Here is a 26,435-nt window from a genome sequence, read left to right as displayed (position 1 = left end):
TTATGTTATGCTTTTACAATCTCATAATATGCTATTAACTCAAGGTATGTGGTTCAGGCTATAAAGCCAGCATACATGTTAATCAAACTGAGTCCTTCATAATCTTTAACATCTATAAACTTTATTAACACTTTAGTTGTTTTAACCTCTTAAAGACCAACATCATACCCTGTACAACGTTGGTCATTATGCCCTTAAGGACCAGCCCTGGGCTTCTCTCTGCTGCGTTCTCAATCAAAATAGCGATATCACACTATTTCTGCATGCCCTATGAGTGGGGCATTGCAGAAATAGATTTGCAGAGTTACCGATGCACTCTGTGGCCCACTCCGCATTGGACAGCGGTGGTGCCAATTGTTGGCGGGTGGGAGCCTAAGCAGGGAGGTAGGTGGGAGGCCCATCACAGTTGCGGCATCTGGATCCTGTCCATGATCCTGTGAGGAGGCGGGGTGGGGCTCTGGAGCGTGGGCACATGCGCACGGTAATCACATTTACCGAAAATGTATAATCAAAGAAGGGAGAGGGGAAAGGGAGTGGGGAAATGTTTTGGAAAGGGATCCGAGAGGGGGAGAGGGCAGGGTATTGAAGGGGAGAAGCTACACTACAGAAAATAGGGGTATTCAATTTTTTTTTTTAAAAAGTGCAAATTTGTTAGGGAAATGGGTACTGGCAGACAGCTGCCAGTACCTAAGATGGAGGCCAATAGGTTGAGGGGGAGGCTTAAAGAGCTGTTTGGGGGGTCAGGGAGGTTGGGGGCTAAGGAGGGATCCTACAAGGCAGAATAATTTAAAAATTTAAAAAATAAATAAATATATAAAAAAATAAAAATAAAAATACCCTTTTATTTTAGTACTGGCAGATTTTCTGCCAGTACTTAAGATGGTGGACAATTGTGGGGGGAGGGAAGAGAGCTGTTTGGGAGGGATCAGAGGGTGGGATATGTCAGGTGGGAGGCTTATCTCTACACTGAAGCTAAAATTAACTCTAGAAGCTCCCTAATTAACCCCTTCACTGCTGGGCATAATACATGTGTGGTGCGCAGCGGCATTCAGCGGCCTTATAATTACCAAAAAGCAACACCAAATCCATATATGTCTGCTATTTCTGAACAAAGGGGATCACAGACCAGCATTTACAACCATTTGTGCCATGATTGCACTAACTGTTTGTAAATAATTTCAGTGAGAAACCTAAAATTCTGAAAAAGTTAAGGATTTTTTTTTATTTGATTGCATTTGTCGGTGAAATGGTGGCATGAAATATACCAAAATGGGCCTAGATCAGTACTTTGGGTTGTCTACTACACTACACTAAAGCTAAAATGAACCGTACAAGCTCCCTAATTAACCCCTTCACTGCTGGGCATAATACACATGTGGTGCGCAGCAGCATTTAGCTGCCTTCTAATTACCAAAATCTTCTAATTACCAAAAAGCAATGGCAAATCAATATATGTCTGCTATTTCTGGACAAAGGGGATCCCAGAGAAGCACTTACAATCATTTGTGCCATAATTGCTCAAGCTGTTTGTAAATAATTTCAGTGAGAAACCTAAAGTTTGTGAAAAAGTGAACAATTTTATTTATTTGATCGTATTTGTGGGTGAAATTGTGGCATGAAATATACTAAAACAAAATATATATGTGTGAAGGGTTAGTCAGGGATTCCTGACAGATATCAGTGTTACTATCGCTAATGTTTGAAAAAAATGGTTTGGAAATAGCAAAGTGCTACTTGTACTTATTGTCCTATAACTTGCAAAAAAAGCAAAGAACATGTAAACATTGGGTATTTCTAAACTCAGGACAAAATTTAGAAACTATTTAGCATGGGTGTTTTTGGTGGCTGTAGATGTGTAACAGATTTTGGGGGTCAAAGTTAGAAAAAGTGTGTTTTTTTTACATTTTGTTATTATATTTTATATTTTTTATAATACATTATAAGATATAATGAAAATAATGGTATCTTTATACCATATATAATATGTGTGGGTACAGTAAATGAGTAAGATGAAAATTACAGCTAAACCCAAACACCGCAGTTATGTAAAAATAGCCCTGGTCCTTAAGGGAAGGAAATTGAAAAATGGCCTTGTCCTTAAGGGGTTAATTATGTTCAGGATTCAAAACATTTTGTAAAATTTTAGGTTTGGCTAGTTTGCACTTTACTGCAGCACTATTAACAATATAATAATACTCAATATCCTTGTGCTTCTTACAGTAATTTTATTTTTTGCTGTATTGTTCTACTGTTGCAAAAACTTTTGATGCTATATATTTTCATCATCCTTAATACAACTTATCAATGTAATACTACCTAAACAACATGATGTCAAATCTAAATGTTATCCCCTTGGCTTATAACTATGTCACTGCATTTAAATTGCAGTTGGTGAGTTTGGTTCAGTTTAATACTTGTTAGTGTTTATAGCAAAATTATTAAACCAAAAATCTGTGAAAAGTAATCACAAAGAAAAGAGGGCGCCTCCTAGTGCAATATTGCAAAATAATTGGCAAATATAGAATTTGTGCAAGAGAAATACTCACAAAAAAAGCAGCACCTATGTGCTGATTGGGACAGGCTGGGGAATCACAGTGACCCAGCTACACTGATCCAGCGACCGGATAATGGAACTCTAGTGAAACCAAATTTGGGATCTGTGACAAGGAATCACAAAGAGATGGAAGAGCACTTCCTGGTGCAATATTGTAATATAAATGGCACAAATGGACCAAGGCCTCAGGCCTGAGGAAACAGCCTGTGTGGCTGAGAAACGCGTTGCAACTGTTTTTAAACAATTGTTTTTATATATTGGGATGTTACTGTTCACATCCCTTGAACTTTTAAATAAATTGTTACTTTTATGGAAGTCTAAGCCTGCTCATTTGTTTGGAGATATCAATCACCATTATCCTGCTGCAGGATCAGTGTAGCTGGGTCACTGTGATGCCCCAGCTTGTCTCAATCATCACATAGGTGCTGCTCCTTTTGTGAGTATACAATCTTTACTTTTGTCCATTTGTGCCATTTATATTACAATATTGCACCAGGAGGTGCTCTTCCATCTCTTTTTGATTCCTTGTTACAGATCCCAAATTTGGTTTCACTGGAGTTCCATCATCCGGTTGCTGGATCAGTGTAGCTGGGTCACTGTGATTGCCCAGCCTGTCCCAATCAGCACATAGGTGCTGCTTTTTTGTGAGTATTTCTCTTGCACATATTCTATATTTGTCAATTATTTTGCAATATTGCACTAGGAGGCGTCCTCTTTTCTTTGTGATTACTTTTCACAGATTTTTGGTTGTCTTGTTTGTTACAAGAGGAGCTGCCCATCAAGTTGCCTATCTAGTTGGAACATCACACCACTAACTTTACCTGGACTTTCCAAAAATAATTTCTTAAAGATTTCAGGACTATTTTGAGTAACAGCCACTTAGTTGTAGCCAAATATTCAGCTAAGTTATTTCAACTGTTTATGCTTTGTGATTTATATGTTATTTGTTGTATATCAAATATTGTTAACTATTATATTTTAATAGCGCCCCCTACAGTTGGATACCTAGGTATCTTCAACAGGTTTAGATAGCAAAATTATAAACTGTTAATGCTAACCCTTTCATGACTTTATATTAACTCTTTGGCTTCAAGAAAAAGGGTTGTGGTTCATAAGTTGTAAGGATTTATATATAATTTTAATAATGTAATGGGTTGGCATGGGTTATTTAAAGCTAACATTGGTATATATGTAATTTATTAATCATTTCAGGACAAGTCAGATGGTTCTTACTGAATGGTAATTACCACAACCTGGAAGGAGGCTATATACTTTAGTTACATTTATTGCTACTAAGAAATACTTTTGGTAATATGATACACCCGAAAAATAAAAATAGCAATAATTATTTTTTTTTTTTTTAATATTGATATAATTGTTTCATCTTAATTGTGATCTTTCAATTAGCATTTTTAACAGGGTTTTGTTTCACAATATTTATATATTATTTCAAACAGGGGTTGGAAATAACAATTTTGATTGTGGTATTATTTTAATAGATATAATTATTGATGATAAGTTCCATTAGAATCTTTTAGACTATATCACCATTAGTAGTAGCCAAAAAGAAAACTAACCTTTATACCTTATATATATATATATATATATATATATATATATATATGTGTGTGTGAAAAAAAAAAGAGAGAACAGCACTCCTGAGATAGAACAAAAGCTAGAATAACTTCCATGCCTGTTCATTTAAATTGCAACTCAGGGTGCGCGTTCTTTTTGCACACTATGCCCCTTCACATAGAAAAAATATCCTGTAGCATATCAGTCTGATTCTGCCCAATGACAGTCCAGCGCCGAAATACCAGGCAATTCCTCTCTGAAAAAGAGAAGCAACAACCCCAGACGATCGTTTCGGCCTTCTGTGGGCCTCGTCAGTGAGGTGCAGTTGTATCTCTCTAAGGGCATGTGTGCACGGGGTCCACGTCTGGATTACCCATTACTCTTAGGGAGACCCAAGAGTAATTCACATAAATGTGAAAAAAAAGAGAGAGAACAGCACTCCTGAGATAAAACAAAAGCTAGAATAACTCAGGAGTGCTGTTCTCTTTCTCTTTTCACATATATATATATATATATATATATATATATATATATATATATAAATCATGATTACTACCAAATGAACGTGCCAAACTAGTTGATGGAGGACTCACAATCTAACGTTTATAACTAGCCTTTTAAAAAAAAAAAAAAAACGGTCAAATATATTATGAAAAAATTACAAGCAGGTTTGTTGCAAGCCATATTTGTTTTAGTAAAATTGCAATATACAATTCAATTAAATGAAATACATATATAGAATAATTATTGCTATGATTAGAGTTATGATCAATCTTGTATAAGCCATGTTACCAATAATTGGGTGCTGCTGTTATCGCTGAAATTAGCACATATCTGTGCTAGTGACTAGATGATGCTATGTTAAAACAAATGTTCATAACTACTTTAAATGACAAAAAGGAATAGTTTATCAGACAAATAGCTACATTTCTGCCACTTAACAAAAATATAAAAATACTGTATATTTTTTTTATTGGCTTTAACCTAAGACTTATGGGATCTACTGGAACATCCAGATGTGCATATATTTTGTACACATGGGGAAAACCGCAGATACATCAACACATAAACATGCAGTTTTCAAGATTCATAAGCTCTAATTTTCTGACTGTATGATGCATGTGTTTATCTAGTTTATATTTTTGAACACTTTGTATATACTGTGTGTATATATGTATATATTTATATATACAAATATATATATATATATATATATATATATATATATATATATACACACACACTATAGATATGTATAAAATATGAATACATTAATACATTGTAAAATTCAAATAAATATTTGACAATTCAAGCTATTGTTCATTGTCAATTAAATATGTTGCAAATACAATGCCTTATGTCTTTGATTTAATCTTTAAAGCAATTATGAAATATTTTTACCATGTGTTACATGGATTTTTGTATATTGTATTAATTGCTGTAATTAAATATACACAATTGTGCTAAGAATGGCCCCTTTATGATCTATTGCAGTATCTATTACAGTATACTGTGTCAAAATATTTTATTACACTCTGAGTTTGTTCCTTTATTTTGTAAAGTGTTTCATTATTTTTATATTAATTTAGCCATCCAAATTAGGAATAAAAAACAGGAAAAACTAAATTTATGCTTACCTGATAAATTTATTTATTTCCGGGCATAGAGAGTCCACAATTCATTCCAATTCTAGTGGGATATTCACTCCTGGCCAGCAGGAGGCGGCAAAGAGCACCCCAGCAAAGCTGTTAAGTATTACTTCCCTTACCCATAACCCCCAGTCATTCGGCCGAAGGGAACAGAAAAAGAAGTAATACAAGGATATAGAGGTGCCTGAGGTTTGTACAAAAAAACTGTCATCTGAATTTAAACAAAGGTGGGTTGTGGACTTTCTATGCCCAGAAATAAATACATTTATGAGGTAAGCATTCATTTTGTTTTCTTTCCTATGGCATAGAGAGTCCATGATTTATTACTATTACTAGTGGAACCAATAACCCAAGCTAGAGGACACAGAATGAAAGGGAGGGAGAAACAAGACAGTTGGGCCTAAACCGTAGGCACCACCGCTTGAAGAACCTTTCTCCCATATGAAACCTCAGCTGAGACAAAAGTATCAAATTTGGAAAATTTGGAAAAAGTTTGAATAGAGGACCATGTGGCTGCCTTCCAAATCTGTTCCACAGAGGCTTCATTTTTGAAAGCCCAAGAAGATGAGACTGCTCTTGTGGAATGAGCCGTAATTCTCTCAGGAGGCTGTTGTCCAGCTGTCTCATAAGCTAAGCAAATAAAACTTCTCATCCAGAGAGAAAGAGTAGGAGAAGTGACCTTCTGACCCCTACGTTTACCAGAGAAAACAACAAACAAGGCAGAAGTCTGCCGAAAATCCTTAGTTGCTTGAAGACAAAATTTTCAAGCATGCACAACATCCAAATTATGCAAAAGTTGTTCCCTCTGTGAAGAAGGATTAGGACAAAAAGAAGGAACAACAATTTCCTGATTACTATTGTGATCCGACACTACCTTAGGGAGAAACCCTAGCTTAGTGCGAAGGATCGCCTTATCAGCATGATAAGCAAGTAAAGGGGAATCACACTGCAGAGCCGAAATCTCAGAGACTCTATGAGCAGAAGTAATAGCAATAAGAAACAAAACCTTCCACGATGGTAACTTAATATAAACAGAATGCATTGGCTCAAACGGAGCCTGCTGCAAAACTTTAAGAACAAGATTAATGCTCCAAGGAGGAGCAACTGATTTAAACACAGGCTTAATTCGGACCAAAGCCTAAACAAAAGATTGAACATCTGGCAGAACTGCCAGATGTTTGTGCAGAAGAAGAGAAAAAGGCTAAATCGGACCCTTCAGAGTACTGACTGAAGAAAAGCCAACATTCGGGGAACTTTTACTCTGTTCCAAGCGAACCCCTTTGAATCACACCTTTCTCAGAAAAACCACATCTAGCCAAAACTAGGCGTTCAATCTCGAAGCAGTTAGTCTCAGAGAATCTAGATTTGTATGAAGAAAGGGACCCAGAAGTAGAAGGTCCTTCCTCAGATGCAACTTCCAAGGTGGAAGAGATTACATCTTTATAAGATCCGTGAACCAGATCCTGTGAGGCCATGCAGGAGCTATTAGGATAACAGACACTCTTTCCTGCTTGACACGAGCAATGACTCGTGGAAGGAGGGCAAATGGAGGAAACAGGTATGCTAGATTTAAGATCCAAGGAAGCACCAGAGCATCTATCAGAATGACTAGAGGATCTCTTGACCTTGAACCATACTTTGAAAGTTTGGTGTTCGGATGAGACGCCATCAGATCCAACTCCGGAACCCCCCACCTGAGGGTTATCATTATGAAAACCTCTGGGTGTATAGCCCACTCTCCGGGATGAAAGGTCTGCCTGCTCAAAAAAACGCTTCCCAGTTGTCCACCCCTGGTATATAGATGGGAGAGAGATGACAATCTAGAGACTCGGCCCACTGAAGAATGCGAGTCACCTTCTTCATTGCTAAGGAGCTCAGAGTTCCTGCCTGGTGATTGATGTAGGCTACTGAAGTGATGTTGTCCGACTGAAATCTCATAAACCAGAGCAAGGATAGCTGAGGCCAGGCTGTTAAAGCATTGAAGATTGCTCTCAACTCTAAGATGTTTATAGGAAGAGAAGACTCCTCCAGAGTCCAGAGACCCGGCACCCTTAATGAGCCCAAACCGCTCCCCAGCCTAATAGACTGGCATCCATGGTCACAATCACCTAGGAAGGTCTCTGGAAACACGTGCCCTGAGATAGATGATCATGAGACATCCACCACAAGGGAGTGTCTCTTGCTAGAGGATCCAGAACTATCATCTGCAAAAGATTTGAATGGTCTCCACTCCATTGATTGAGCATAGCGCCTTGAGACCCTAACAGGTGATTAGTTTGCACTCTATAAGTACCCAATAGATAGATAGATAGGATGCATAGCTGCAGAGGTCTCCGATGGAACCAAGCAAAAGGAATGATGTTGATAGAAGCAACCATCAGACCAATCACCTTCATGCATTGAGCTACTGATGGACGAATCGTAGACTGGAGAGAAAGGCATGAAGCAAGAAGTTTGGATTTTCTGACGTCTGTCAGAAAGATCCTCATGGACAGGGAATCTATAATTGTTCCTAAGAAACATACCCTTGTATATGGTACAAGGGAACTCTTACCCAGATTCACTTTCCACCAATGGGAACGTAGAATAGACAACAACATCTCTGTATGAGATTTTGCTAGATGAAAAGATGGTGTTTGAACTAAGATGTCTTCCAGATAAGGCACCACAGCAATGCCCTGGGACCTGACCACTGTCAAAAGACCCCCCAGAACCTTTGTGAAAATCCTGGGAACTGTAGCAAGGTTATGTTTGTTTAGGGAGGCAAACCTCAGATACTGGTAATGATCTCTGTGAATGGGAACATAAAGATATGTGTACTTCAGATCTATGGCCGTCATGAATTGACCCACTTGAACCAAAGGAAGAATGGACCAGATGGTTTCCATTTTGAAGGACGGAACCCTGAGGAATTGGTTTAAACACTTTAATTCCAGAATGGGACAGAAAGTGCCCTCCTTTTTTGGAACTACAAATAGATTTGAATAGAATCCTAGACCCTGTACCTCTAGAAGAACTGGAACAATCACTCCCAGGGATGATAGGTCCTTTATGCAATTTAAGAAGGCCTCTCTCTTTACCTGGATCGGAGATAACCTTGACTGATGGAATCTGCCCATGGGAGGACAAGATTTGAATCATATTCTGTAACCGTAGGATACTATGTCTATGGCCCAAGGATCTGGGACATTGCGTATCCAAGCCTGCTGAAAAAAAGAATGCCTGCCCTCCACTTGATCCACTACAGGATAGGGGGTAGCCCCTTCATGTTGATTTTGAATCAGTGGAAAGCTTCTTGGCTTGCTTCCCCTTAATCCAAGGCTGACTGGACCTCCAAAAGGACTTGAATTTATCTGATTTGGAAGAGGAAGACTTCTGTCCCTTAAAGTTATGAAAGGAACAAAAATTAGAACTCTGGCGACCCTTAAGTCTATTCTTTTTATCCTGAGGTAGGAAAGAGCCCTTTCCACCTGTAATGTCGGAAATTATTTCAGCCAGACCTGGACCAAACAAGGTTTTACCCTTATAAGGCAAAGATAAAAGCTTGGGCTTAGATGAAAAATCTGCAGACCAAGATATTAACCACAGAGCTCTGCGAGCTAAAACAGTGAAACCAGAAATCTTAGCACCCAACCTAAGAACTTGCATGTTGGCATCACAAATAAAGGTATTGGGTATCTTGAGAGCCTTGATCTTGTCTTGGGTCTCCTCTATATTAGTCTCTTCTAGGATAAGATTAGATAAGTCATCGCACCAATAAGATGCTGCCTCCGCAACTGTGGCAATACTAGCAACAGGTTGCAACTGTAATCCCTGATGAACAAACAAAGGTAGTGGAACAGCACTATATGGAATGTGGAGTGCTCGTGAAGACTGGTGAACTGCCAATTCACCCCATAATAGTCCAAAACAGAATAGATGTTCACAGCTCTCCAAATATGAAAACAATCTTTATTAGGACGTTAAAATAAGCAACGTTTTGAGGTAAACGTTGCTTATTTTAATGTCCTAATAAAGATTTTTTCATATTTGGAGAGCTGTGGACATCTATTCTGTTTTGGACTAATCCCTGAGCTTCTTATCCATAGGGCCCTTGAAATAACAACTATCTTCAGTGGGAATAGTTGTTCTTTTAGCCAGAGTAGAGATAGCTCCCTATACCTTGGGCACTGTGCGCCATGAGTCACGAATAGCATCAGCAACAGGGACGGAGAAAAAGGAATCCATGGTTTATCCCATTCCTGAGTTATAATATCTGCCATACAGTTTGGAACTGGAAACACTTCCACAGATGAGGGTACGTCATATACCCTATTTAGTTTACTAGACCTCTTTGGATTCTCTGCAACAGATGAATAGGCTTCATCTAAAGTAGCAAGAACCACCTTTAAAAGTACTCTGAGGTGTTCTAACTTAAATCTGAAATTTATCTTCTCTGAATCTGTAGCATTGGTCATTACAGTTTTAGAATCCGATAACTCACCCTCAGAAGCCACTGAGGAATCATTCTCATCAGATAACTGGGAAAAACCCTTAATCTTCTTGGACTTCCTCTTGGGTTTACCAGCAACCGGAAAGGCTGATAAGGCTGCCAACACAGCAGATGTCATCTGCACAGCAAAATACATTGGTAAATAAAGGCTGAGAGGAACCACAGGGCACTTCATGTGAAAGGGAATAGGACATCTGAGGAGATAACTGAGGCATGGCCTGAACAACATTATCCTGAGAGTCTTATCTAAACATGTGGAACACAATTGCATAGGACGCACAATCTGAGCCTCCAAACAAAGTAAACATTTAACAAAATTAGCTGCTATATTTTGTTCAGAGGCCATAGTAGCAAAAGTATTGTAAATTCTCACAGAATTAAAAAAACTATAATATAATGCAAAAGAAAATTGTAGTACAATACCCCACTGCAGAATGAGATCAGAAGCAAAAAACGCTACCTCTATATCCTCAGACTGACTGAGGCAACTCACAACACCAGAACCAGGAGCTCCCACTAGCAACTGGATTCTATGAAAGGAAAAGGCTAAGAAATTAGTCTATCCTTTTGTTATCCTTCAGCAGCAGCTCCAAGCAGCATGCCACTCCGCTCCTTAAAACGCTATAAAAAACAAAAAATGCTGCCCAAAACGTAAATTCCTATAGACAGGAAATAAAGTTAGTCCCATATGAAAGATCCACAGAGGATTAATCTCTAGAGTGCTGTCCCCAATAGCTAGAAGGCAATAACACTTACCTGTGGATCCGGCTGCAGGGCAGGAACAGCTTTTAAGGTGTGACTGATACAATAACATTTGTCAGGGACCTGTAGAAAAAGAAAAAACAGAGTAACCAACTCTGGTTTTCTATCAAAAGGGTAGCATCAGTATTAGAAATAAAGCAAGGACCACCTCACCGCCTTCTAACTGCTTAAAGCCGCCATGAGATTGACATGGACACAGCATAATCCCAAATCCTTGCTTGCAGGGAAAAGTACCCATTAAAGGATTAAATATCTTCAGACACCTTCATCGCCATCCTCCCATGATCAAGGCAAAGAGAATGACTGGGGGTTATGGGTAAGGGAAGAGATACTTAACAGCTTTGCTGGGGTGCTCTTTGCCACTTCCTGCTGGCCAGGAGTGAGTATCCCACTAGTAATTGGAATGAATTGTGGACTCTCTATGCCATAGGAAAGCAATTTGTATGCAGTTTAGTTACAGTGGCACAATAGACTACTTTTAAAATAAGAAATTCCTTTGAGAGCAGAAACTGGTCTAAATAGAATGACCTAATACATGCCCAAATTCCACCTTCTACTTATCTGTTCTCATTTAGTGCTATTGGTTAATCTTAATAATATGATACATTGAGTGGAGGTTGGGCTCTTTCTCCTATATACCCCTATCTTTAGCTTGCAACCCAATTGGTAACTGATATTAGTCACTTTTTCATACATTTTGTACCTTATCTCTCTCTTTTCTTCTTTCACCTCTGCCTACCTTCCTTTTTCCTTCTTTTCTTGTATAAACTATTTGAGAGTTAAATTTTATTTGTCTTTTTTTATATTAACTCATTTAATAAAATATTATATATTGTATTCTTTATATTACTACCTGTATGTGTTTTGCTTTTTTATATTTTATTTGCTTTTCTGAAGTATTTCCTTCTTTAAATGAATAAAGACTATTTAAAAAAAAAAAAAAAAAAAAAAAAAACAGGAATAGTTGTGTTTCTAAAACTCTGATTGGGCAAGCATCATAAAAACTATAGCAACATTATTTTCTTTGACTTGTTCCATGTGGAAGTAGAACTGGTTAGTTGATTCAGTAATGTATATCTTTGATACAAAAACAATCTTTTAGTCTTACAATATGGATTCAGACATGTTGTACTTTTCCATTGGTTACAGAATTAAGATCTTAACGTAGGGAAGCCAGATGAAAAGAATATGCTAATTATACTTAATTCATATTAATATATTTAAATAAAAAGGAGAGAGCGCCACAAACTAAATTTGCTTTAAAATATAACTAAAAAATGCATACAATATATATATATATATATATATATATATATACAGTATATATATATATATCTTCAAGATCTTACTTTCAGAAGCTGAACTGCAGCTGTTTTTTATAATGATAGACAATTTTTAAAGAAATGTGTAAACAGCGCTGTATACAGCTACAAATTTTGAGACAATTTTGTTTTATTTTCATATATAGTAAAAAAAGAAGTTTTAAAAAAGCTTTAAAAAGTTACTTTACAAACATGTATCAACACAGAATTATTTCACAATATCTCACATCTGATATTTAGCAAATCTCTTAATGGTTTTCAGAAAACGCCCAATGGCGTGTTATAAATACCGCTACCAAATGTGAATATTAAACGGTGTCTAATTAATAGTCCTTAATAGACATTATATGCAATAAAAATAATGCAAACATTTGTTATGTACAAATCAACATATACAGTATAACAAATAATGATAACAAATACAATACAAAACACTGCAGGTATTAGAGCGACAAACTGCAAACACTTGCCTGGCCAGACTGGTGTATACGTTATCACTACGCGTTTCAGGGTCACGCCCCTTCCTCAGGTGTCTTTAATATTAATATATGTATGGCTCATTGTTATATATTGTAAATATGTAACATGTATAAACATGTATTTAATATACATCCGGGCTAAAATATATTTTTTAATTTATATCTCTGGGCAAATTTAAAGGGACATTTTCATGATTCAGATAGGGCATGCAATTTTAAACAACTTTCGATTTTACTTTTGTCATCAAATTTGCTTTGTTCGTTTTGTATTATTTTTGAAAGCTAAACTTAGGTAGGCTCAAACTGAGTTCTAAACCATTGTAGAACGCCTCTTATGTCAGTGAATTTTTACAGTATTTTTTTTACAGCTAGACAGCGCTAGTTTATGTGTGTAATTTATTTATGAGTCAGCACTGCTTGGCTAAAATGCAAGTCTGTCAAAAGAACTGAGATAAGAGGGCAGTCTGTAGAGGATTAGATACAAGGTAATCACAGGGGTAAAATGTGTCTTAAAATATCAGTGTTGGTTATGCAAAACTGGGGATTGGGTTTTAAATGGATTATCTATCTTTTTAAACAATAACAATTTTCAAGTAGACTGTCCCTTTAAATGACATAAAGGTTAAAATTGACAGGTTGATGAATTAATTTTAATTTTAGATAGAATCATTTTGCAAAATATTTTTATTAGCAAAAATGCTTCTTTTGAAAACTGTGGCATAGACACATACATACTGCACATACCCTGTGCACCGGCATTCAAATATCACATCTGCTTAGAGTCAGCATGATGCAAATTAAGTTGTCAGTGGAATAATAAGCACAACGGCTTTCTCTCTGAGCTGGCAGGGTGTTTGGACAAGGATGCAAAAATGTTTTTCTTAAAAACTAAAGTTCACTAATGAATGTTTCATTTTAACCATATTGACCCGTTAACTTAAAAAAGTAAATCATAAACTTGTTTGGATACGTCATTTCTTTCATTCAAGCAAAGCTATGTATTTATCTTTCTTTGCAAGATATTATTGTGAACTTAGACTAATTATGTGTATTTTAACAGATTATTTGTTAAAGGGACAGTCAACACCAGAATTTTTGTTGTTTTAAAAGATAGATAATCCCATTCCTCAGTTTTGCATAACCAACACAGTTTTAATAATACACTTTTTACCTCTGCAATTACCTTATATCTAACCCTCTGCAGACTGCCCTCTTATTTCAGTTCTTTTGACAGACTTGCATTTTAGCCAATCAGTGATCACTCCTCAATGTTATCTATATGAAACACATGAACTAACACTGTCTAGTGGTGAAAATATGAACCTCCTAGATTTAGCTTTCAACTAAGTATACCAAGACAACAAAGCAAAATTGGTGATAAAAGTAAATTGGGAAGTTGTTTAAAATTGCCAGCCCTATTTTAATCATGAAAGTTTTTTTTGGACTTGACTGTACCTTTAAATAGTTATTCTGGAAATTAAGCTTTTTTCTAACAACACTAACTGTTTGCATAATTTGCATCCAAGTAGTTTTAGAGATTGGTGTAAAAACTCTGTAAACATATAAACTTATAAAACATTGGCAGTTGGACTGAGAAATAATCCTACTGTATCTTGCCAAAATTCGACAAATTAGGAATGTAGAAATTGTTGGAAAATGCAAGCAGACTGCTCAATCATAAATTACTAGAAGATTAAAATGAAGGTTACATAATAGCATATTACTATTTATAATAGTAAAAAAAAAACTTGCATTTTGTTCTGTCCAAATATAGATTTGCTACTGTAGAATCATAGAATGAAATGCATAGGAAAGTAATTTGGCTTTATACTGAATCTAGGCTAATGTTTTTGTTTTCTTTTTGATACTAGGTGTATTTATAAACTGAATAATTTATATGCATTATAATTAAAAATAATTGGTTGTTTCATAATACTATAATACATTATAATAATTTAACATTTTCATGCAGCTAAAGAGCCTATTTATTTTCCACTTGTTTATGACTTAAAACGTTGCTATTTCAGAACACTGTGTTGACTGCCTAGTGATCAAAAAAGATTGTCATGGGCTCCTACATAGGGCCAGATTACAAGTGGAGTGCAAATGTTTGCGTGCAAGCGATAAGGTGTTTGCTCTCTACAGGCTTACCGCTAGTATTACGAGATGAAAGAAAACGCGATCGCCTGAGCGCAATCGCAATTTACGCTAGAATGATTACCATGACTTCAGAGCTCTGGTTAACTGTTTCGCAAAACAAAAAAGTTGCACAAAACACATAAAAAATGCATTACAAAGTGTATTTACACTCATAATAACACTAATAAAAATAATTTAAAAAAAATATTGCACATGTCTAAAGATGTGTGTGTGTATATATATATATATATATATATATATGTGTGTGTGTGTGTGTGTGTGTCTGCATATGTGTACATATGTATTTATGTATTTAAATGTGTGTGTATATATATATATATATATATATATATATATATATTCTACAGACATATATACACATATTCACATAAATACATATGTACAGTTAAAGGGACAGTCAAGTAAAAAAAAAATTTTTCATGATTTAAATAGGGCATGTAATTTTAAACAACTTTCCAATTTTTTTATCACCAATTTTGCTTTGTTCTTTTGGTTCTAAACCTAGGAGGTTGATATGCTAGTTTCTTAGACCTTGAAGCCCGCCTCTAATCTAAATGCATTTTGACAGTTTTTCACCAGAGGGCATTATTTTGTGTGTTTCATATAGATAACATTGAGCTCATGCACGTCAATTTACCAAGGAGTGAGCACTGATTGGCTAAAATGCATTTTGTCAAAAGAACTGAAATAAGGGGGAAGTCTGCATAGGCTTAGATACAAGGTAAATACAGAGGTAAAACATGTATCATTATAACTGCATTGGTTATGCAAAACTGGGGAATGGGTATTTAAGGGATTATCTAGCTTTAATAACAACAACAATTCTGGTGTTGACTGTCCCTTTAAGTAGATGAAAACATGAAAAACCATATTTACTAAAGTGGTATAGTGTTTATTTACGGTAAATATTTCACATTCCAATGTTCTGCACATATCAGAATATCTTCTAAGAATTTATAAATATTCCTATATATATCTGTATATATATATATATCTATACCTATTTATAATCATCTATATATATATATATATATATATATATATATATATATATATATATATAGGGATAGATATATATTGTACAAAAATACCATCAGATGTATAAAGAAATGGTTATTTATGAATAAATAGTACATATTTTTCTATGTTAAGAACATTGAAATGTGAAATATTCATTTTTTCATGTGTGGTTAGCACACATGAGAATATGCGATCAGGTTTGCGAGAGAGGGGAAATGTGTGAACATTGTAAGTTTGGCTTTTTGCGCTTATCGGGTTAGTGCATGAGCAAAAAAAGTTTACTTTCAACTTACTACGAGCTCAACCCGACAAGCGCAAAAAAGCTTACATAAAGTGCAATTAACGATCAAGCGTAAGAGTTCATTAGTGCTCCACTTGTAATCTGACTTATAATGTGTTGCAGCTCTAGCTTCCATCCAGAATCTATATTAATATTAATTACATATAGTCATAATTTCCGATCTGTGTACTGCATTTGTGTACATACCATCAGTAAATAGTAGGAAACACACTCAAAGTCTATAAAAAGGTACTTATATTCATTCTTATTTAAAAGATACTTTAAAAAAAAATGGGCCATTTAATAACAATTAATTGTAAGGACAACCTCATTTTTGCCTTTTATATGTAGTAAGATTTTTTTTTACTAACTTAGGACTTTCTCTAACTCCTATTCCAGATCCCTAACACTATCTTAACCACTATGTTGCTTTTATTATTCCTAAATAGCTGATATGACAGTTCGTGTTTTGAACACAAAAATATCTCCTCGAAAAATATATTCCATTTTGAAAGCATTCAAGAGTGTCTGTGTATAAAATTAAATTAATATTTATTTGGAAAAGTATATCGTAATTATTTTGAATTATTTACCATTTATTTCTTTTGTCAAAACCTTTCCATTTGTCATAAATGTAACAAAATAACAAACAACATTTTTCTAGTTCCAGTAATTATTATTCAAGTTAATATTGTCTCCTGATAATTTAGTCATAGTTTTAATCTAACGAAGTGAATGTTATGTTATTTAAAAAAAGTTATTTTTTTTCCATGTACAAACAACTGAAAATAAAATAGAAATAAGGAAGACATTTTATTGATTTAAATTCATTAATAAAATTCTTACCTGCAGGGAAACGTTCTATAATTGGCAAGTTGTCCACTTGTAAGGTGGCATTACCCCCACTTCTTGTAAATCGTACTACATGGTATTTGCCATCATTAATGAATGCATTGACTTCTTCAATTGAGATATCATCTGTTCCAACATTAAATTTTACTCCAATTTTTCCTTGGTGCTGAAAACAAAGAATGAACAGTGTTAATTAGTATTTTTATGAGGAATGTAAAAATGTACAGAAATGCCTTTTTGTCTCTCATGGTTTTATTTTTCAGCGCAAGTCTCTTGACATTTTACTATGTCTGGGACATCTTGTTCGTAGGTAATTGATATTCTAAATTGGTAACTCTTACTTACTTATTTTGTTTTGTGGTATTTTTTCTGTTTAGAATTCAAATAAGAGACCAACTTCCCTTCTTGTCCAGTGAACATATAAAATGATATGAAACTCAATATTTACATTTTGTTTGAGCTCAGTGTTGGGTTTAAACAGCATACAAGGAACAATAAAAAGCAATTCATGGTCTGCTAAACAGAATGAAAAATACAAATTTTTGGAAGATGAGGTACCCAACTAATTTAAGACACATTTATAAATTGATAATATTAAATATTTAGAGAAAATTACAATTAAATGTATGTTTAAGTGTACAGTTAATGTTTATGTTTAAGCGATATTTTATGTAACATTTACAGAACCTCAGCGACTGAAGCTAAACCATTGAGCAACAGTATAAATCAATAATGTAATCAACTGATAAGAAAATTCAAGTTGAAGAATTAAATGAAATTATATGGTTATATTATGAAGACCGTAAAAGTAATAACTTAAAAATGTTAATTTCATTAAAGTAATAAAATACAGAAGTTTGCTTAATTTAAATTTTGGCCATTTTTTTTCTAATATTCATATTGTAGTAGAGCAAATTAAACATATTAAAGGGACAACCTACTCCAGAATTGTTATTGTTTAAAAAGATAAATAATCCCTTTAGTACCCATTTTCAATTTTTGCATAACCAACACAGTTGTATTAATATAGTTTCTTTCATGTAATTGGCAAGAGTCCATGAGCTAGTGACGTATGGGATATACAATCCTAGAAGGAGGGGCAAAGTTTCCCAAACCTCAAAATGCCTATAAATACACCTCACCACACCCACAATTCAGTTTTACAAACGTTGCCTCCTATGGAGGTGGTGAAGTAAGTTTGTACTAAGATTTCTATGTTGATATGTGCTTCTCAGCATTTTGAAGCCTGGTTCCTCTCAGAGTACAGTGAATGTCAGAGGGATGTAAAGGGAGTATCATCTATTGAATGCAATGGTTTTCCTCACGGGAGATCTATTTCATAGGTTCTCTGTTATTGGTCGTAGAGATTCATCTCCTGCCTCCTTTATTCAGATCAACGATATACTCTCATATTCCATTACCTCTACTGATAACCGTTTCAGTACTGGTTTGGCTATCTGCTATATGTGATTGGATGTCTTTCAGTATGTATGTTTTTATTACTTAAGACACTCTCAGCTATGGATTGGCACTTTATGCATTAATATAAAGTCCTAAATATATGTATTGTACTTATATTTGCCATGAGTCAGGTTTATGTATATCTCCTTTTGCAGACTATTAGTTTCATATTTGGGAAAAAACATATTTAGGAAATATTTTTCTTACCTGGGGTTTAGTCTTTGCTTTTTTCATTAAATTTCACAGGCAAAATTAGGCTCGCAAGGGCGCAAAGTTTATTGCGTCATTCTTGGTGCAAGAATTTTTTTGTCGCGAAGGTACATCGGATGACGCAAATTCATCATTTCCGGTGTTTTAGTTGACGCCGAGTTCTTTGCACAAGGTTTCTTCTTCAATGATGCGAGTGTGTCATTTCCAGATGTTGTTAGTGTCAAAAGATTTTCAGTTGCGTTGTGCGTCATACTTAGCGCCAAATAATTTCATTATTTTAAAAGCCCATTCCTATATGCCTCGTGCCTTTTTCTATGTCAGAGGGCTATGCTGTTTGCATTTTTTTCCCATTCCTGAAACTGCCAACTAAGTAAATTGATAATTTTGCTTTATATGTTGTTTTTTCTCTTACATCTGCAAGATGTTTCAATCTGATCCTGTCTCAGAAATCATGGTTGGAACACTGCTGCCTGATAACAGTTCTACCAAAGCTAAGTGCATTTGTTGTAAATTTGTGGAGATTATATATCCAGCTGTGGTATGTAATAGTTGTCATGATAATCTTTTACATGCAGAGAATGTGTCCATCAGTAATAGTACAATGACTGTTGTTCCTTCAACATCTAATGTACATGATATACCTGTGAATATAAAAGATTTTATTGCTGATGTGATTCAGAAGGCTTTGTCTGCCATCCCGCCTTCTAATAAACATAAAAAGTCTTTTAAAACTTCTCATAAAGTTCATGAAATTTCAAATGACCAACAACAAATTATCCTCCTCTGATGAGGATCTATCTGATTCAGAAGATCCTGCCTCAGATATTGACACTGACAAATCCACTTATTTATTTAAAATGGAGTATATTCGTTCCTTGTTAAAAGAGGTGTTGGATACATTGGATATTGAGGAAACTAGTCATCTTGATATTAAAACTTCTTCAAGGTTTAAAAGATTGTATCCTTTTCCAGCAGTTAGATTGGAGTTTTGGGAAAAGATCCCCAAAGTTGATGGGGCTAATTCTACTCTTGCTAAACATACTACTATTCCTATTGAAGATAGTACTTAAAGAGCCTTTAGATAGGAAACATGAATCTTATCTAAGGAAAGCTTATTTATATTCTGGCTATCTTCTCAGGCCTGCCATTTCTATGGCTGATGTTGCAGCTGCATCAACTGTTTGGTTTGAGAGTCTAGCGCAACAGGAAATGGATCCTGATTTGTCTAGCATTGTTCACTTGCTTCAACATGCTAATCATTTTACCTGTGATGCCATTTTTTATATCATCAAAATTGATGTTAAATCTATGTCTTTAGCTATTTTAGCTAGAAGAGCTTTGTGGCTCAAATAGTGGAATGCTGACATGGTATCTAAGTCTAGATTACTATCTCTTTCTTTCCAAGGTAATAAGTTATTTGGTTCTCAGTTGGATTCGATTATTTCAACTGTCATTGGGGGGGGAGGGAGTTTTTTTGCCTCAGGATAAAAGACCTAAGGGCAAATCTAAAGCTTCTAACCGTTTTCGTTCCTTTCAACAAAATAAGGAACAGAAACCTAATCCTTCCCCCAAAGAATCTGGTTCCAATAGGAAACCTTCTTCAAGTTGGAATAAATCCAAAACATTTAAGAAACCAAAGCCAGCCCCCAAGTCTGCATGATGAAGGTGTGGCCCTCATTCCAGCTCAGCTGGTAGGGGGCAGATTAAGATTTCTCCAAAACATGTGGGCAGATTCTGTCCAAAATCAATGGATTGTATTGTCTCTCAAATGTACCAAATAGAATTCAGAGTAAGACCTCCTGTGAGAAGATTTTTTCTCTCACGCATCCCAGCAAATCCAGTAAAGGCTCAGGCTTTTCTGAAGTGTGTTTCAGACCTGGAGTTTTCAGGGGTAATCATACCAGTTCCGTTTCAGGAACAGGGTCTGGGGTTTTACTCAAATCTATTCATTGTCCCAAAGATAGAAAATTAATTTAGGCCAGTTCTGGATCTGAAAATTTTGAATCGTTATGTAAGAGTGCCAACTTTCAAAATGGTTACTATAAGGATTATTCTGCCTTTTGTTCAGCAACAGCATTATAAGTCCATAATAGACTTACAGGATGCATATCTTCATATTCTGATTCATCCAGATCATTATCAGTTTCTGAGATTCTCTTTTCTAGACAAGCATTACCAATTTGTCGCTCTTCCATTTGGCCTAGCGACTTGGTTCTTGGTGCCCTACTCTCTGTAATCAGAGAATGGGGTATTGCAGTGTTTCCTTATTTGGACGATATCTTGGTACTAGCTCAGTCTTTACATTCTGCAGAATCTCACACAAATCAACTAGGGCTGTTTCCTCAAAGACATGGTTGGAGGATCAATTTACCAAAAAATTCCTTGATTCCTCAGACAAGGGTCACCTTTTTAGGTTTCCAGATAGATTCAGTGTCCATGACTCTGTCTCTAACAGGCAAGAGATGAATAAAATTGGTTTCAGCTTGTCGGAACCTTCAGTCTCAATCATTCCCTTCAGTAGCTATGTGCATGGAAGTTTTAGGTTTCATGACTGCAGCATCGGACGCGGTCACTTTTGCTGGTTTTCATATGAGACCTCTCCAGCTTTGTATGCTGAACCAGTGGTGCAGGGATTATACAAAGATATCACAATTAATATCCTTAAATCCCAATGTTTGACTCTCTCTGACTTGGTGATTAGATCACCATTGTATAGTTCAAGGGGCCTCTTTTGTTCATCCAACCTGGACTGTGATCACAACAGATGCAAGTCTTTCAGGTTGGGGAGCTGTCTGGGGAACTCCGTGCTGTTTTCAGGGCTCTTTAGGTTTGGCCTCTTTTGAAGAGAGAACCGTTCATTTGTTTTCAGACAGACAATATCACAACTGTGGCATATGTCAATCATCAAGGTGGGACTCACAGTCCCCAAGCTATGAAAGAAGTATCTCGGATACTTGCTTGCGCGGAATCCAGCTCCTGTCTAATTTATGCGGTTCATATCCCAGGTATAGACAATTGGGAAGCGGATTATCTCAGCCTCAGCCTTTACATCCGGGGGAGTGGTCACGCCATCCAGATGTGTTTTCTCAGATTGTTCAGATGTGGGGTCTTCCAGAAATAGATCTGATGGCTTCTCATCTAAACAAGATACTACCCATTTACCTGTCCAAGTCCAGGGATCCTCAGGCAGAAGCAGTGGATGCGTTAGCAGTTCCTTGGTGTTACCAACCTGCTTATATCTTTCCACCTCTGGTTCTTCTTCCAAGAGTGATTTCCAAGATCATCATGGAACAATCGTTTGTGTTGCTGGTAGCTCCAGCATGGCCTCACAGGTTTTGGTATGCGGATCTTGTTCGGATGTCCAGTTGCCAACCTTGACCACTTCCATTAAGGCAAGACCTTCTGTCTCAAGGTCCATTTTCCCATCAGGATCTCAAATCATTAAATTTGAAGGTATGGAAATTGAACGCCTAGTGCTTATTCATAGAAGTTTCTCTGACTCAGTGATTAATACTATGTTACAGGCTTATAAATCTGTTTCTAGGAAGATTTATTATCAAGTTTGGAAAATTTATATTTCATGGTGTTCTTCTCATAAATTCTCCTGGCATTCTTTTAGAATTCCTAGAATTTTACAGTTTCTTCAGGATGGTTTGGATAAGGTTTTGTCTGCAAGTTCCTTGAAGGGACAAATCTCTGCTCTTTCTGTTTTATTTCACAGAAAGATTGCTAAGCTTCCTGATATTCACTGTTTTGTACAGGATTTTGTCCATATCAAGCCTGTCATTAAATCAATCTCTCCTCCTTGGAGTCTTAATTTGGTTTTGAAGGCTTTACAAGCTCCTCCGTTTGAGCCTATGCATTCTTTGGACATTAAACTACTTTCTTGGAAAGTGTTGTTCCTTTTGGCCATCTCTTCTGCTAGAAGAGTTTTCGAATTATCTGCTCTTTCTTGTGAATCTCCTTTTTTGATTTTCCATCAGGATAAGGCAGTTTTGCGAACTTCATTTCAATTTCTACCTAAGGTTGTGAATTCTAACAACATTAATAGAGAAATTGTTGTCCCTTCTTTGTGTCCTAATCCTAAAAATTCTTTGGAGAGATTCTACATTCTTTGGATGTGGTAAGAGCTTTGAAATATTATGTTGAACCTACTAAAGATTTCAGGAAGACTTCTAGTCTATTTTTTTTGGTTCTAGGAAAGGTCAGAAGGCGTCTGCCATTTCCTTGGCATCTTGGTTAAAGCTTTTGATTTATCAGGCTTATTTGGAGTTGGGTCAGGCCCCGACTTCAGAGAATTACAGCTAATTCTACTAGATAAGTCTCCACTTTGTGGGCTTTTAAGAATGAAGCTTTAGTTGATCAGTTTTGCAAAGCAGCAACTTGGTCTTCTTTGCATACATTTACTAAATTCTACCGTTTTGATGTATTTACTTCTTCGGAAGCAGTTTATGGTAGAAAAGTTTTTCAGACAGCTGTTTCAGTTTGATTCCTCTGCTTATGTTTAAGTTTTTTCTTTCATTATGAAAATAAACTTATAATTTGGGTTGTGGATTCATTTTTTTTCAGTGGAAAATGGCTGTTATTATTGTATCCCTCCCTCTCTAGTGACTCTTCTGTGGAGTTCCACATCTTGGGTATTACTATCCCATACGTCACTAGATCATGGACTCTTGCCAATTACATGAAAGAAAACATAATTTATGTAAGAACTTACCTGATAAATTGATTTCTTTCATATTGGCAAGAGTCCATGAGACCCACCCTTTTTATGGTGGTTATGATTTTTTGTATAAAGCACAATTATTTCCAAATTCCTTTGTTGATGCTTCTTACTCCTTTCTTTTTCACCCCACTACTTGGCTATTAGTTAAACTGAATTGTGGGTGTGGTGAGGAGTGTATGTATAGGCATTTTGAGGTTTGGGAAACTTTGCCCCTCCTGGTAGGATTGTATATCCCATACGTCACTAGCTCATGGGCTCTTGCCAATATGAAATAAATGAATTTATCAGGTAAGTTCTTACAAAAATTATGTTTTTTTAACTCTGTGATTACTTTGTATCTACCCCTCTGCAGACTGCCCCATTTTTCAGTTCTATGACAGACTTGCATTTTAGCCAATCAATGCTGACTAAAAAGTAACTCCACATGAGTGGGCACAATGTTATCTATGAGGCATACATGAACTAGCACTGTCTAGCTGTATAAAACTGTTAAAATTTACTGAAATAAGAGGTGGTCTTCAAGGGCTAAGATATTAGCATATGAGTTCCTAGATTTAACTTTTAACAAAGAATACCAAGAGAACAAAGCAAATTGGATAATAAAAGTTAATTGGTAATTTGTTTAAAATTGCATGTCCTATCTGAACCATAATAGTTTAATTTTGTCTAGACTGTCTCTTTAAAGGGACACTGAACCCAAATTTTTTCTTTCATGATTCCGATAGAGCATGCAATTTTAAGCCACTTTCTAATTTATTCATATTATCAATTTTTCTTCGTTCTCTTGCTATCTTTATTTTAAAAAGAAGACATCTAAGCTTTTTTTTTTAATTCAGGACTATGGACAGCACTTTTTTATTGGTGGATGAGTTTATCCACCAATCAGCAAGAACAACCCAGGTTGATCACCAAAAATGAGCCGGCATCTAAACTTACTTTCTCGCATTTCAAATAAAGATACCAAGAGAATGAAGAAAATTTGATAATAGGTGTAAATTAGAAAGTTGCTTAAAATGTCATGCTCTATCTGAATCACGAAAGAAAAAATTTGGGTACAATGTCCCTTTAATATAGGTTTTGCATTAAAAAGCTCAAAAAATATGAAACTAGCAGGAAATATGTTATACTCTGCAGTATTTATTTTCATTGGCTAAAATGAAAAAGACTTACAACTTTAAAGGTGAACAGGGGCATTTCTTGGCAAGTCTATTATGGAAAAGTAAGGTTTATATGAACATATATTTAATAAAAAAAAGTCTGTAATTATTTTTTAAAAATCCACATTAGATGGAACAAGAAGAAAGATGTCTCCAATGATCTTAAAATAGTGTCAATTTTGTATTGCTTATTTCTGCATTTGTCTCCATAATTATGCAATAAACCTGAATTATTAATAATTATGTAAATAAACCTGACTATTATTATCTACATACATGGGAATATAAATATATTTAATAACTACAATTATTTGGCAACACAATTCATTATCAATGCCTAATAGAACACACATATCTGTGTAAGTACCAGAAGATCAGAGGGGTTAAAAAATGTTAATGTCAGTTCTTAAGTGTATGATATAATGCATGGACTGCACATTTCATTTACAAATATTTTTATAACCTTACTATAGGGCAGAATACCTATTTCATATATGCTGATGAAAATAAGGTGCACTGAAGACTTTGATTGATTGATTTATTATTTTATTAGTAGCTCTGGAAGGGCATAAGCAGTTACAATACTATATATAGAAATATCATATGGTTTCAAAATAATTGTTAGATGTATCAAAGAAACCCTCTGGTAATAGATACATACACAGAAGAAAAAGAAAAAAAAAAGATTAGCATGCTATATAAGTATTACAATGAAAATCAGAGTCTGCAAACCTATTTTTGCAAATTTTGTTAATGATAACAGAATACAAATCTCAGCATGCACTCTTCCCTGAATCAACATTTAACAGTGCAGCATTACACTAATACTCTAATTCCATCAATACAAAAGAAGAGCACACACAGAGCTTTTTTTTCAATTTCATTGTGCATTGAGCTTCTGTTAAAACGGGGAAAAAATATGAAGCAACCTAAAGATATGTTTGGAAAGGGCTTTAACAACCTAAGGCGTAGTTACAGTAAATGTAAGAGGGTGGCAGTAATGAAATATGCATGTGGTAATGATGCACTGCAGCTTGTTCACTAATAGATGCAGATCACATTAGCTATCCTGTCTTTTCTACAGCCAAAGGGGAAATTCAAGGTATTCTAGACTAAAAAAAAAAAAAAAAAAAAAAAAAATGTTAAAAAAGGGAGTATATCTTAAAAAAAAGTAATGCTACAAACTATAACATTCTTAAATATGTTGCTTATTTATTATGCTTATTTATCACAAGGGTAATTATTTTATTCCACATGTTTATACATACCCTAATAAAATTATACTGTCGCTCTTCATTTCACTCTCATACACACAAACACAAATAAATACACACTTACATACATATACACATAGGCATACACAAATAAATACATGCACATACACACACACATATACACACATGCAGAGATACTCATACAAACACACACACACACATAAACACATGCAGATATATACATATACAAACATACCAGTAAACCCACACATATACAAATAAATAAATACACACTTACATACATATACACACTTACATACATATACACATAGGCATACACAAATAAATACATGCACATACACACACACATATACACACAAATAAATACATACAAACACATATACAAACAGACACACACAAAAGATGCATGTATATACATACAAACGCATATACACACACGCAGAGATACACATACAAACACACACACACACATAAACACATGCAGATATATACATATACAAA

At 35.3% G+C, this 26,435-nt stretch overlaps 1 protein-coding gene across 4 annotated transcripts in view; it reads right to left on the bottom strand.

The window, feature by feature from the left end:
- Positions 1-26,435, bottom strand: part of NRXN1 (neurexin 1) — a 2,027,363-nt gene that overhangs the window by 209,988 nt on the left and 1,790,940 nt on the right. For all 4 annotated transcript variants that reach the window (XM_053712207.1, XM_053712206.1, XM_053712209.1 and 1 more), the window contains one exon: positions 17,140-17,311. In XM_053712207.1, coding sequence (XP_053568182.1) covers positions 17,140-17,311 — 172 coding nt within the window. The remainder of the gene's footprint in view (positions 1-17,139; positions 17,312-26,435) is intronic.

The sequence above is a fragment of the Bombina bombina genome, chromosome 4 (assembly GCF_027579735.1).
Source record: "Bombina bombina isolate aBomBom1 chromosome 4, aBomBom1.pri, whole genome shotgun sequence".
Lineage (NCBI taxonomy): Eukaryota > Metazoa > Chordata > Amphibia > Anura > Bombinatoridae > Bombina > Bombina bombina.
The sequence above is the reverse complement of the archived record's forward strand: the minus strand, read 5'-3'. Positions and strand labels throughout refer to the sequence as shown.